Below are 13571 nucleotides of genomic sequence, written 5' to 3' on the forward strand. Positions count from 1 at the left end.
GAACTTAGACCACAAAATGTCAGGATGGTTTTGACACTATGGATTCCTGTTTGAAATCTCTGGGTTTATTTTGTGAATCATGTGTAGGTGTCTGCACACCTTATTTGCAACTCAGTGCTAAGTTTGAACAGTACCCTGCACCAGCCTTAAAATAATCTTCCAGCACCCCAGGGTACCTTGGCATCCTGGTTAAAAATCAGTGTTTTACTAACTGGTTTACCCAGTCACTAATTTCTTTTAGAAGACACTTACTGAAAGTACATAGTGTTGCTACACTTACACCATGAAATAACAAATACCACACAGGCCATATGCAGCAGAGAGAGTCCTCAGGCGATGCTGGTGGCAGCAGCATGTGGCCCCCTGGAATTCTGCCCCCCATACTACGCAGAAAGCACCGGCAGTGCACAACTCCTTCCTGGGTCCTCTGCAGCCATGGTTGCAGGTGCCTGAGGGCACATACCCTTCCCCCCCCCAATTTCTGTATGATGGTGGGTGCAGGGTTGCAGCCCAGCCAGAGCCTGGGCCCAACTAGTAGGTATTCTCGCAGCATGCCTAATAGATCAGGCTTGGCACAAAGTCGGCCAAGAGCTGATGATGATGACAGCTGTGCCACTGCTTTTACCCAATGGCTCAATGATTAGACTTCCTAACCAAAAAAATTAGATTAGAATTCCTGTGTTAAGTTTCTTCCTCTGTTGGAAGGGATACTAGCCTACATCTCCAATCTTTTAGGAATGCACCATATTCTTACTCCCTCCTTCCCTTCACATGGAATAATCAAAGTTGTATCAGGCAAGGATGACTTTGATTCTCTAGCTTACTAAACAGCTAACAAACAAAATAGCTGGAGCAGGGACTGAAACTGGGGTTACCCCTCTCCCAGATGAGAGCCCTAATCACTGCTTTCCCTCTCCAGCTCAATGATACAGAATGGAACAGGTTCAATAGGAGCAAGAGGGAGGTACCACCAACCACAGAAGGCTTGATGGCTTAATGAGGAGCCGTGCTGCACGCGAGGCCAAGGCGGTGTCCAGGGTCAAGCCTCCTTCCAAGGAGGTGGAAGAATCCTTTCCATGTCTTGCAGTTGATTAGAATCTCCTCAGGCCAAAGACGGGTTTGAACAGGCTGAATCCACATGTTAGGTGAGTGAATTGATGGTTCAACTATTGGACAAAGGGCAGATGCAAAAGCACTGCTGCTGCTGGTGTTTCAGAAGAAAGGACACGGACCTGCTCTTCTGGGGGCGGAAAGACCTTATGGACCCATACTCGGAAGACAAGCCAGTACTGTAAATCTGAAGAGGGAATTGTATCCCTGCAACCCAGAGTAAGACAGGATGCCAGAAGCATTCATCTTAGTAGCTTTCAATTGGGACTAGCTGGGGGGGGGGCTTCCTACTTATCAGGATATTGTGAATCCCCTATTCCAAAATGGCCTCGTTCTTCGTATATGTTATGTAGCAAGCTGGGCATTTGCAGCATCCACCTCTTCTGTGGATCAGTCCCACAGTTAATTTACACAGGGGCAAACTATGACAGAAGAGGCAGGAAAACATTAAGCCCCAAGTACAGAGCTTGCTTGGCCTGAGCTACAGGCTCGTGCATGAAGCAGGACTTGGCTGACTCATCTGTGAGCAGCAGACGGGGCAGAGAAGGCATATCTGAGGTGGCCACAGAGCACTGCCACCCCGGCGCAGCGCCGCCTCCACCCACAGGGACAAGAGCCCTGCTGCCCCCTCCCCCAGGATTGCCAGGTCTTAAATATGAAATAATCATATTGGATGCTCAAAATTATCATATTTGCTGAAAACCTATGGTACATGCACTGAAAAAATATGCAAGTGGGTATGCAAGTAAGTCTTATTTACTATATATTGTTGGCTGTGACTGAGAACTGGGTCAAAGCTGAAGCACTTATCTGGAGGCAAGCAGTCATCATCCTCAGAAAGTGCTGACAGCAAACCCAACCCTGGCTTAAGACTCCCTGAGAGGGACTTGGCTTTTACACAAGCCATCGTCAATGAGCTGCCTCAAAAACGATCCTACATTTTGTCAGGTATCCAGGTTGTAGCCCTATTGGTCTAGAGGAAAAAGCAATCACGACTCATAGTAGAGATGATCTCTTTTATTAGACCAACATGATTTTTGCAAAAAACAAAAATATTTTTTTCCAAAAGGAAAGGCTGACATTACAAATATTCTCATTATCGTGCACCTGGCAGTACCCTCCCGTCTCCCCACCCCACCCCACCCCCCTCGCGCAGGCGCAGAGGGAAGGAGGGGATAGCAACGTCACACGCGACCCTGGCCCAACACAACGGCCCGCCCCCCGAGCCGGGCTTCGCAGTGCCACGTCGAGGTTACTCGCCCCGCCCCCGGGCGGCTCGCAGGGTGGGGCTCCCCACGGTGTCACGTGACAGGGGTGGGGGAGGAGAGTGGCTGCTCACGCGCCCACCACCCGCCTCCTGCCGCGACACCCCCACGTCACCTCCCGCCCCGCGTGCGCCGCGACGCCGACGTGCGGGAGCGGTGACGTTGCGCTCGGCCCGGAGGAGGGGGTGCGCGGCGGAGCGGGCAGCGGCCCAGTGAGTCCTCCCCTCGGCGGCGGCGGCGGGGCCCGCCCGGCCCGGCTCAGCGGTAGCGGCGCGCGAGGGAGATGCGCTCGGCCTGAGCTCCCGCTCCGCGCGGCCTCTGTCCCGGTGCCGGTGCCGGCGGGGGAGCACGGCCATGGCGGCGAGCGCCTGGCAAGAGGCACTGGCCCAGCAGGCCGAGGCGGCGTCGGCCCGGGTGCGGGACGCGCTGTCGCTGGGCCTGGGCCTGCTGCGCACCGAGCTGGGCCTGGAGCTGGGCCTGGAGCCGCAGCGCCTGCCCACCTGGCTCGCCCTGCTCGTGCCGGCCGCGCTGGGACTGCTGCTGCTGACCGCGCTGCTCCGGGCTGCGGCCTCCCGCCGGAAGCAGCCGCGGGACCCGGCCGACAGGGACGAGGCGGCGGCGCTGGGCCCCGGCAAGGAGGCGCTGGCGGTGGCCGGAGGGGGCGCGGCGTTGCTCAAGGGCGACGAGCAGAAGAAGCGGAGCAAGAAGCGACCGGCGGAGAAGGCGGCGCGGGTGAGCGGGGCCGGGTGGGGGGACGCGCTGACAGGGCCGGGCACGGGCTTCACGTGGTGCCGAGAGGCGCTGCCAACGCCCCGGGCGGAGCTGTCTGGACTGGCCTCGGCGCGGCACAGCGGCCCTTGTTGGCTTGGGGAAGCCCTGAGGTCTCCAGGTTGAGGGGCTGCGGAGCAAAAGCCCCGGTGGGGCTGAGGTGGGTGGCTCTGGGGTCCACGGGCCGGTTGTAGTGTTGCCTGGGGTGGGGTAATGCAGCCAGCTCCTGCCAGGCACTGCAACAGGTTCCCAGTTGCACCTCCCTTGGAGGTGTTTCCTGTCATTGGAAAGATGCAGTGAAGTCCTTAATCATTAGAGGGACACTCCTCCTCAGGGCTGCTGCCATCTGATGGGCGTGGAGTCCAGTGAGGACCCCTCTGTCTGAAGCAGCCACTTATTATAAAGGTTTCTTTGCTTCCCCCCCCCCCCAAGAAAAATCTTTAGAAATTGCTTGTAGGGAACTATCTGTGTTGATAGTGCTTAGCCTGTTGTATGTGGGGCTAGAGAGCAAAATTTTAGCAGTCAAAGTACTGATACCTGAAAAACCAGAGCTGGTGAAATTACTGCATTGTAAAGAACTAAGAGCATGAAAGCTGAGCTCCTGGGAGGAAGGGGGATGGCTTTTAGTTTGACTTTCAAATTTTGTTTCATAACCTTTTTTAGAGAGCAGATATTTCGATTTAAACCTGCAGCATCTTGTTCCTTTATAAAGCAGCACACCGTAAACATCTGGGTACCTGGCAGTCCAAAAAAAGTCTGAAGATTATTATTCAGAAGAAAAATGAAAACATCAAAATAATAATAAAACTTTTTTTTAAGGCTTTTTCCATGAAAAGGCAAAAAGGGTATATGTGGGAGAGTAGTATATGCACATACAGAAGGCACAAAGTTTGCAGGTCACCTTTGTGGCATTCTTAAAACTACTTCAAAGGAGAGAGTAAAAATGATACTTTCAGGTTGACGTGGCCCCAAAATTGTGGAAAAAACCAAAAAGTTTACCAGTGGTTTCCTTCTACGTGTGGACTAAATGGTAACTTGCAGTGAAGTTTCTTGATTCATTAAATACTATACAACATTGTAAAATATACTAGAAAAAATGAAATGTACTATACAGAAAGTTTGTTAGCCAAGATGAGTAAAATCCAAAACCATGAACACTGAGCCTCTTTAGTGGATGTTTTGAAAAAATATTATTTTTACACCTGTTATGAACAAACATTCTTAAAATCAAAAAAGTACTGTATCCATATGTACATTTATTGATTTAAATCCAGTGGGCCTTTTTCTTTAGTCATCCAGTTAAGTGCCAGGGGACTCATTTCATTAAGGAAATGTCCCTGTAGCTTGTTCAGCTGTCCTTGTAATTTGGTTAAACAACTTTGTATTTTAGTGTTAGTTTTCAAATAGATCAAAGTGGTGATATAAGATGATACGGTGTAGTCAAGGTGATGTATTCTAATAAGGAACGAATTGACAGTGTGCATTTGAAAAATGAATATTAAAATTTTATTTTATTACTGAGCCTGCTGTGTAGCAGAAAATCTCAGCTTGTGCTACCATCGGCTAGCTTGAAAAGTTTCAATGATATTTTTACTGCTGCTGCTATGCCTGTTGCATTTAATGGAATTAAACAGTTGTGTGTTACTTAATCTAATGTTTTAATATACTTCCATGTTAGATTTATTCAAATAGTCATAAGTATTTACTGAACATATTGAACACACTTATGTCATTAATCTCTACAATACTTCTGCCAAAAGATGGAGGATTAAATTTACTAGCTCTAGCTGAATTTGTAAAATGTGGTACCAGGGTGTCTTACTTCCCAGAAATGCCCAGTTGAAGAGTGAATGCCTGCATTTTCTAGCTGCTTGGAATGGAGTGTACAGTGGGATCTTGTCCCTAGACCCTGACTGAAGGCTGGATAATTCTTATTTTCTTAGCTAGTTAGAGGTGCTTCCTGTCAGCGGCCGGAAAGTTTATTACACAAGTATTCTTTCTTCTTTTCTCTCCCATCTCAGCCTGAATTCAGAATAATATGGCTGAATGCTTTTTCTCTACAGTGATGGAGCTCTTTTCTCTGCAACACCTCTCAGCTTTATTGGTGCTGTGAAGGGAATGTTTGTATTGGTTTGCTGCAGTATTCGTTTTTTTAATCCTTTCCCCTGTGCCTGCCTCTGTTGCAGATCAGAGACTTTCTAAACTTGCAGCAAAACAAAATTGAAGATCCTTGCCAGTTTCCTAGGGAATGAGGAGGGGAAAAAGTACAAACAAGCTTTGGCCAGTTTTTTGGCCTACAGAAGGTTTGGAAGGCTCAGAGCAGCAGTGGCTCTAGAACCATCTGTTTGTGGACTTAAGATGATAACAGAACATTGGTTTAATCTCAGTCTTCTAAATACAGGTTTTTTTCAACCATGGGAACTAGGGAGAAACTTTTATATAAAAAGTAAGTTTACATTTTGTGCCAACATTTTCTACACATTTGGGAAAGTTTCCTATGTGGTCTAGGTGAATAGGTTTTTCAAGCCAAAACTTTACATATGTAGTGTGCTTGCTGAACTTTATGCTGTATATTTTTTTCTAACTTTGAAACTGGTGCCTACATACTTATGAACTGTTAAGTGAACATCATCTCACAATAGAGAGAGAGAAATTGGTGTGTGTTCTACAGATTAAAGTTCATCTCATTTTTTTAGAGCAGATCCTGCATAGGATGAATCAGTTTTGCCTTACCTGTACCTTGTATATATTATCCTCCCTCTCTTCCTCCAAAAAATAAAAATAAAATAGAGATTACTCTGGCAGCATTATTCCTGAGAAATAATGAAATGAAATGAAAATAAAAATGAAATGTGTCATATTTGTGCCATTTATTAAATTAACATTTTCAGAGTAAATTGAATATGTTTACATTGAGTTTCAGGCTGTAGCCATTTTGCCTGTAGTTGCATATTAAATGTAGAAGAATTTTTAAAATAATGGATAAGTTTTTTGTGCATCTCTTACATGAGGGAATTTTGACTGAATTTTTATAATTTCTTTGGGGGGAAAAATCAAAAATAACATTTACATCCTGTGCTGAAATTTTTGTGCAGTTGTGTGACCTAACTGCAACACATGCTGTGCTTCTTACTGTAATTACACATTTTGACCTGCATCGCTATTTCTTTATTTGTCTTGTATTCATATTTCTACATCTATATAATTTAGTCACTGTATATGCTGGGATATTTACATCTGGTAAAGTAAGAAATAGCTATGTAGATATGTATTGGCAGTTCTACAGCTCTGAATTTAGATTTATCCCTCTTTGGTGCACTGGGTTTTACAACACACTAGGTAGGTATGATTATTTGCACTATCATTTTTTTTTCTTTACGTAGCTAAGCTCCCTTACTCCTTTTTAAACCCCTTATGTGAATGCATGTTAAGGTGGATAAAAATTTAAAAAATTAAATGGATTTTTATTTAAATCAGATTTTTAAATGTATTTGATTCATATATGATTTTTTTTTAAAGATTTTTTTTTTTTTTTAAAATAGACCTATATAAAGATAGTTTTAATTTAAGTTATGTTGGAGCTCAAAGATACCATCATGGAATAGGGATTATAACTTCTAATTTTACTATTTGAAACAATATATTCATGTAACTTTTTTTTAGAAATGTTTTATAAATAGGTCACAACAGCTGATATTAGGGCCCCAGTCTTATGGGGGTCCCAGAGGCTCCTCTATAGATTGGTAAAGATTAAAGAAAATCACTCTACCCAATGAGACTGTACTCAGTCTAGAACAGGGGTGGGCAAAATACAGCCCATGGGCCAGATCTGGCTCACCAGGCACTTTCATCCAACTTGCCAACTTGCGCAGCCTCCCAGGAAATTGTGCCCTGCACAGCCTTTCTGCCCATGAAGGTGGGAGGCACCTCCACCTGCCTGTTATGCTTTGCCCCCTCCCTCATGGGCAGAAGAGCAGGTGTAGCTAGAATGGGGAGTGGCTGCTACTGCAGGCTTCCCTGGTATTTGGCTCCCTTCAGGCAGCAGGTTGGAAAGTGAGGGCTGGGGCTGGGGCTGGCTGCAGCACAGAGCCCTCACCCAGAGGGGTGGCAGCAGCGCAGAGCTTTTGGTGGGTGGAAGGGGGCATGGGGACTCCCCCACACTTCTGTCTCCCCCAGTGCAGCCCTGGCAGGCAGCAGGGGCTTGTACTCTGCTCTGTTCAGTGCTGGTGTCTGGCTCTGGCCAGCGTTGCAAGGAGCACAGCCCCCACTGGGCCAGTTGTTTCCCCAGGATTCCCACACACAGGGCACAGGAGCCAAGCATTAGTGCCCCCACCTGTTTTTGTACCATGGGGCGAGTGTGAGGGGGTGGGCCACACCCCTCCCACCCTTCCTCACACTGAACAAATCACATGCACAGACACGCACGCCGCTCCCCCAGTTGCCTGCATTGACTGCAGTAGAGTCCAGTGTGTTTCAGAGACCTGAAAGTTCCAAAGCCACATACCTACCCACCCACCCACCACAAATTCCACAACCCCCTGACATATCCTAAGTCCTCCCACATACACACAGCCATACACACACACACAATACACAAGACAAATGATTTCTTTTTTAGTTGTTGTGTGCTTACCCCTATAGACAGTACACCAACACAAATCATAACAAAAAAACAAGTATGTTAGAGTAGGTGTTTGACTTCTAGAAGGCTTTGTGTTTTTCTGGTTCTAAGATGGCAACCCCCTCACCCCTTCATGAAGGAGTATTTCCAGGGGGCAAGGAGAAGGACTTCTGGCGGCAAAGGTCAGGGCTTAGGTGTGGGACTTCTGGTTCCAAGTTGGCAGCCAGGGGGCAGGGCTACCCATGTGGCCCCTCAACAGCTCACCAAACCTCATTAAGCAGCCCACTGCCCAAAATAATTGCCTGCCCCTGGTCTAGAAGGTCCCATTAAGAGTCTCTGATGCTTAGTTTCAGTTTTCAAACTGGATTTGTGTCTGCAGACATAACATCCTTGTTAACATAAGTATATGGAGATGAGAAATAACAGACCTGATCACCTACCCATCAGCCCTCTTGTCTCTGCAAGTTTTTGTACACAGTCCGGCCCTTACTTAGGGGTGCACCAATCAAGATTTTTGAGGCCAATGCAGATAGCCGATTCTGAAGGAGGCATAGCGGCAGATACCAATCCAATTTCTGATGCACGGCCCAGTGGCTTGAAGAGCAGTGTCCAGCTGGTACATCTGTTGTGGTGGGAAGGGGGAAAGAAGAAGTATAGAGGGGGCGGGGAGCAGATTGAAGCCCCTGTGGTGAAGGAGGGAGAGGAGGCTGGGGCTGGCAAGGTGGGGTGCAGGATGGAGCCATGGCTCATGCGGGGGGGTGGGCGGCTCCCATCCTGCACGCACCCTAGGAGTGCAAGGGCGGGGTATGCCCCCAGATCTGTGCAAGGTGGGGTGGGTTGCCCCTGCAGGCTGGGGCCGGGGCTGTGCTGGGCTCTTCCTGGGGCACGGGCTGGGCCGGGCTGCACTCGAGGTGGGGCGGGCGGAGGTGTTTGGGGAGAGTGGTGGGGAAGCCTACAGCCACCCCAAAATTCACAGCTTCCTGCTACCAGTACTGCTGCCTGCCCTGCCCACAACACAGCCTGCAACAGCCCAAGTCCCAGCCTGCAGCAGCACCTCCCTCCCCACCCCCATGCCCTTCCAGGGTGTATGCAGGGTGGGAGCCACCCCCACCTCCCTCTGCCTGGGCAGCGCCTGCCCCAGCCCCTGCCCCAGTGTCTCCCTCACCACTGGGGCCTTGATCTGCTCCCCCATGCCCCTCCCCTCCCCTCCCCCCTTCCATCACAACAGACTTACCAGCTGGATGTAGCTCTCTACCCTGCTTGGCTGTGTTCCTCCTTGCCTATATGCTGTGTTGCAGCTGTACGCATGTATGGGACATTTATTGGCTGTGGCAGGCAAAAAAAAAAAAAAGCCAATTTCAGAAAGGCAATTTTCTTTCTATCAGTGCCGATCTGATATCACACTGGCATATTGGTGCATCTGTAGCCCTTAACTCTCTCTAAAAATGCAAAGTTTCTGGAATTTAATAGGGGATTGTTGGGGGTGGAATAGATCTGGACAAGGAGGAGGATTCTGGACATAAATGCAAAGAGGGAGGGGGAATAGAAACGGAAAAGAAATATTTTGAGCAGACTGTTCCAGAAGTCTTGAGGAATAAGATTCTGAGTATAGCCTGTCCATTCATTTGAGATGTAGTGAGAAAATAGTATGGTAGAAGGGAAAACCTGTCATGGCAGCTGGCTTGTCAGGCTGTAAAAGAGACCTTGTTTAGAAATATTTTAATGAAGGTTATATCAAACAACAAGAATGCACTTTTTGTAGAAAACAATGATTAAATTGAGGCTTTCTGACCAGTGATTTTAAATCATGACTTGGATCATGATTTGAATTGATTTGATTTAAATCAAATCCACCCTGGTATTGCATGTGTTCTGTTGCTTGTGTTTGATTTTAAATTGGTCTGACATACATTTTCTGATTTCCCTGCCTCCCCACCCCGCTTAAACAACAACTTTTTAAGATAAATCAAATTTCAATTTGAAATGATTTTTAATTAGCATTTTGAAGGACTTCTGGGAACTGGATGGTTAAGTTTAAATGAGGCAAAGTCAGCTTGTATTATAGTCAAGGCTCTATCTACAAATATGCGGTTGGGCTAGAGTAACGTTTAAAAGGATGAAAGTGAGCATTTGAAGTAAAATGAGTGTGTATCAGAATAGTTTTTTCCAAAACCTTAAATTAAGAAACCGACCCTTATTGTTGAACATTTTAGGTTAAGAATGACACAAATAGGACCAATTCTTTTCTACAACCTGATAATCTTAAACTGTAGATATTCGCCTGCGTTAGATGCTGGTTGATGTTCCCTCTGAGTGTGGGGGACTTCTGTTAGGAGATAGCTCAAAGAATATTATGGGGAATATTATTTACAAGAAATTTACTAACATCTTTAATGTTGCAGTTGGATTGTGGTTCTGGCAGATATCTGTGAGCAGGTTTTAAAGGGATGTAAAACAGTAATAATATTATAAGAAGGAAGAAAAATAGTCTTTCAGTCTGGTTTTGGCAAGGAGAGTAGGGAAGTGGTAACAATATATCTTGGGTGTAAAGTAATTTAGGTCTTACTGCTGAAGTCTTTTGGAAAGATATTCTGACTTTATCATTTTCTGACAGAAAATTTAGTTGCTTCAATACTAAGCTGTCATTTTAAGCTACGTGTTGACTGCTGCAGAGGATAGACTAGATGTTCTAATAGACAATGATTCTGTTTCTATTAATAGTTTTAGAAATTGCCGCGGTAGCTAAGGTAACTAAGGTAACACAAAGTAATGCCGAGTGTTCTGTAGTTAGGAAAATCATATCAGTGGTACACTATATCAAAATAAGCATAATGTAACATAGCAAGGTTTGCTCCTTGTACCATTAAATGAAGGATTGAGTGTAGGAGTTTATGGAAATCTTTAATAATTGAGCTCTGACATGGTCTTGTTTTAAGATAAATGGCTAATGAGGCTTGGAAAAAGTACAGGTTGGATTATTTTTGTGACCTAGGGCTTAGTTCAGAAGTTTGCTAAATAGGCTCTAACCAAAAAGAAAATAAAAATCTACTTGATTTATTCAGATGTCATGCAGAACTATAATTCTTTTTTTTAAGGTGACTTGAAGCTAAAATTGTACCTTTCAATTTGCTGTTAAGGTTCTAATCTCTAATCAAACTTCTTAATAAGGCTTTCTTAATCCTGGTTTTTCCTAAAATTGTTTTCTTGCTCTTCATCTATCTCCTGAAGGCAAGGTAGCATAGAACCTCATTCAGTGACAGTTGTGCAGCTTAACAGCCTTCCCTTAGTTCACTTCAGGGCCCACCTAAAAGATGCACTTCACCATGTCCTTGGTTGTACACTCTGTAAAGTTTAAAGTAATTCTAAGAGAGATTACTTGTATATTTTTAGTTTTGAAAAGTCTAAATACATCCAGAGGTTACACAGTGTTCAGATTTTATCCATTGTCAAGTAATTTGGAATAGTTACAGAGGCGCTAGCTAAGCTCCATCCCCTCCCCAAGTGCAATTCTGATCCGCTTCTCCTCCTCCCTGATCTGCTGTACTTTCTGCCCCCTCCCCAGTCTGCTGCTGTGCTAAATACAACAGCTGCCTGTGCCACTCTTTGGCACGCGTGTCACAGGTTGGCCACCCCTGATGTAGGTTATTGACTGTAATATGCCTATAGGTTTAAAAAAGTAAGAGAGTAGGAATGGCCTGTTGCTGCTCTGTATTAGTACAGCATTTAGGAGTTGAACAAACCAGAACACTTAAGAATGGAGCAGAGTGTTTGAAGTAGAAGTGTAGAGACTTTTCTTGAGGGGTTGCTTTTAAAAATCGTTCTTTTAATAGCTTGGATCCAAGTATATTTGTATGAAATCAGTAACCCAACAGCTGATAGTTTTAAAGACTTCGTATCTGATGGGATGATCTGAAAAGTCATTCCTAAATTTGGATGGGGGATGTTCAGTTTTTAATCCCTCATTCCATATGCTTGGCAAAAAATTGTGACTGGTCTTCCAGGACTTCAACAGAGATGGAGTTTGTACTCATACAATCAGTAATACTGTAAGAATTCTATATAAAATGGTTGTGTTACAATAATATGTTGTAGAGCAGGGACTCTCCATTCTTTTTATCCTACAGCCCACCTCTCCCAAGCCCATGTACATCACCACAGCTTGCATCCCTTGTGGTCCTTTAACTAGCATGCTAGAGGGATGCCCACATGGTGCTGCATCCCCTTAGCCTAGATCTGTTTTGTGACACTTGAGAAATGTTGCTATAGAACAGTGGCTCTCAACCTTTTTTGTACCAGAACCCATTTATAAACATTGGCCGGTCCTGACCCAATGCCCCTCACTCCTGACCCATTGCCCACAGGCCCCAGCCCCTCCCCCCCTCCCCCAGTGTGTGGGGCAGGAGGTATGTGTGGGGTATGGAGGGGCCCCAGACAGCCCCTTGCAGGCTGGAGCTCTGCCAACCTGGCAGGGAAAAGCCAAGGTTCCTTACCTTTTTCTCCTTTAAAGGATAATCCATTTTTAAAGTTTGTTCATGACTTTCACATATTCTTGTGACCCAGTTTTGGGTTGTGACCCACAGGTTGAGAAACAGTGCTATAGAAGACTGGGCGCTAAAGTTCTTTCATATTTGTACAGTTTTTAATGTAGGTTATATAATACATGCTTGCTTTCATGTGCATGCCTGTAAAGAAATAACATGCATAATCCTATTTATATGTAAGTTCAGTGGCAGTTTCATATGTTCATTTGTAAAACCCAACTAGCAAAGTTCTTAAATATTGTTACATTTAGCAAAACCTAGCTGGAATCCAAGATGCATGTAATTAAATTACAGCACACTAAGATTCCTGGAAGTTTGGCAGGTTCAAATTTTGTTAGTAAGAAATTAAACACATAAGACTTTTAGGCAGAAGATTGTTCAAATGCTACCAGTGCCGTTCATCTTATGTAAAAATAGTCAAGTTGTATAGGATGCCATGGAGTACTTGGTTATTACAAGGAAAAGATTGCTCTCAATCTTGGTTTTCCTTCCTTTGGATGCCTTTCTTAATATGCTTGTGTATGGCATGCAAGACGGTGGCTATTCAGGGTATTGCCTATATAGACTACTAGTCTGTTGTCAAATTGCTCTTAGAATGATATTTACTTCTTGGTATACTTGTTTCTAGACTACATACAGTAAACAAAGCCAACTGATTCTCTCCTGAAAGCATGCATTTAATTTTTGCAAATGTTTTATGTCAAAAATTTAATTTGGTTTTATGTTAGAAGATGATTAATCAGCTGGCACTTGGGTTTTTTCCCCACATAATATACAAGACCAGTAGCTGGCAACATTTTAAGGCTGTGGGCTGGATCTCATTTGTGTCAGGGTGGGCACTAGGACCCAGCCACAACTACTGCTTTTCCCTGTGATGGCATGGGGAAATTTCCTGCCACTTGAATCCCTTTGTCTACAGGCTAGATCTAATGGCTCCATGGGTTGTAGGTTGCCAGCCCCTTTCCAGAGAACAGTTGGCCTTCAACTCGCTTGCTGTACTTATGATTATAACTTAAGCTTTTCTTCATCTGACTTTTTCCAGATTTAATCTGACTCTAATTTTTGTTACATATATAGCCTAATGGACGGTCTCTCCTTGAAGTGTCTGAGGATGAAATAACTCAGAGTGCTCGTAAAGAGAATCTGAAGCAGCCACTGGATGCAGAAAAGAAGAATGAGAAGGTCAGTTCCTGATTTGAAACCGCAGTAAATTTTATTTTTTCATATTTCTACGTTTGCAATACCTGAAGACCCTAACCAGGATTG

The 13571-nt window shown here is 45.1% G+C and overlaps 1 protein-coding gene across 2 annotated transcripts in view; it reads left to right on the forward strand.

The window, feature by feature from the left end:
- Positions 1–2388: 2388 nt before the first annotated feature.
- MTDH (metadherin) overlaps positions 2389–13571 on the forward strand; it is a 34357-nt gene continuing 23174 nt past the window's right edge. The window contains exons 1-2 of one of the 2 annotated variants that reach the window (XM_090040399.1): positions 2389–3107; positions 13383–13487. In XM_090040399.1, coding sequence (XP_089896525.1) covers positions 2730–3107; positions 13383–13487 — 483 coding nt within the window. In that variant the 5' untranslated portion in view covers positions 2389–2729. The remainder of the gene's footprint in view (positions 3108–13382; positions 13488–13571) is intronic. The other variant, XM_090040398.1, reaches the window with a different exon arrangement.

The sequence above is a fragment of the Crocodylus siamensis genome, chromosome 3 (assembly GCF_052110815.1).
Source record: "Crocodylus siamensis isolate JL-2025a chromosome 3, ASM5211081v1, whole genome shotgun sequence".
Lineage (NCBI taxonomy): Eukaryota > Metazoa > Chordata > Crocodylia > Crocodylidae > Crocodylus > Crocodylus siamensis.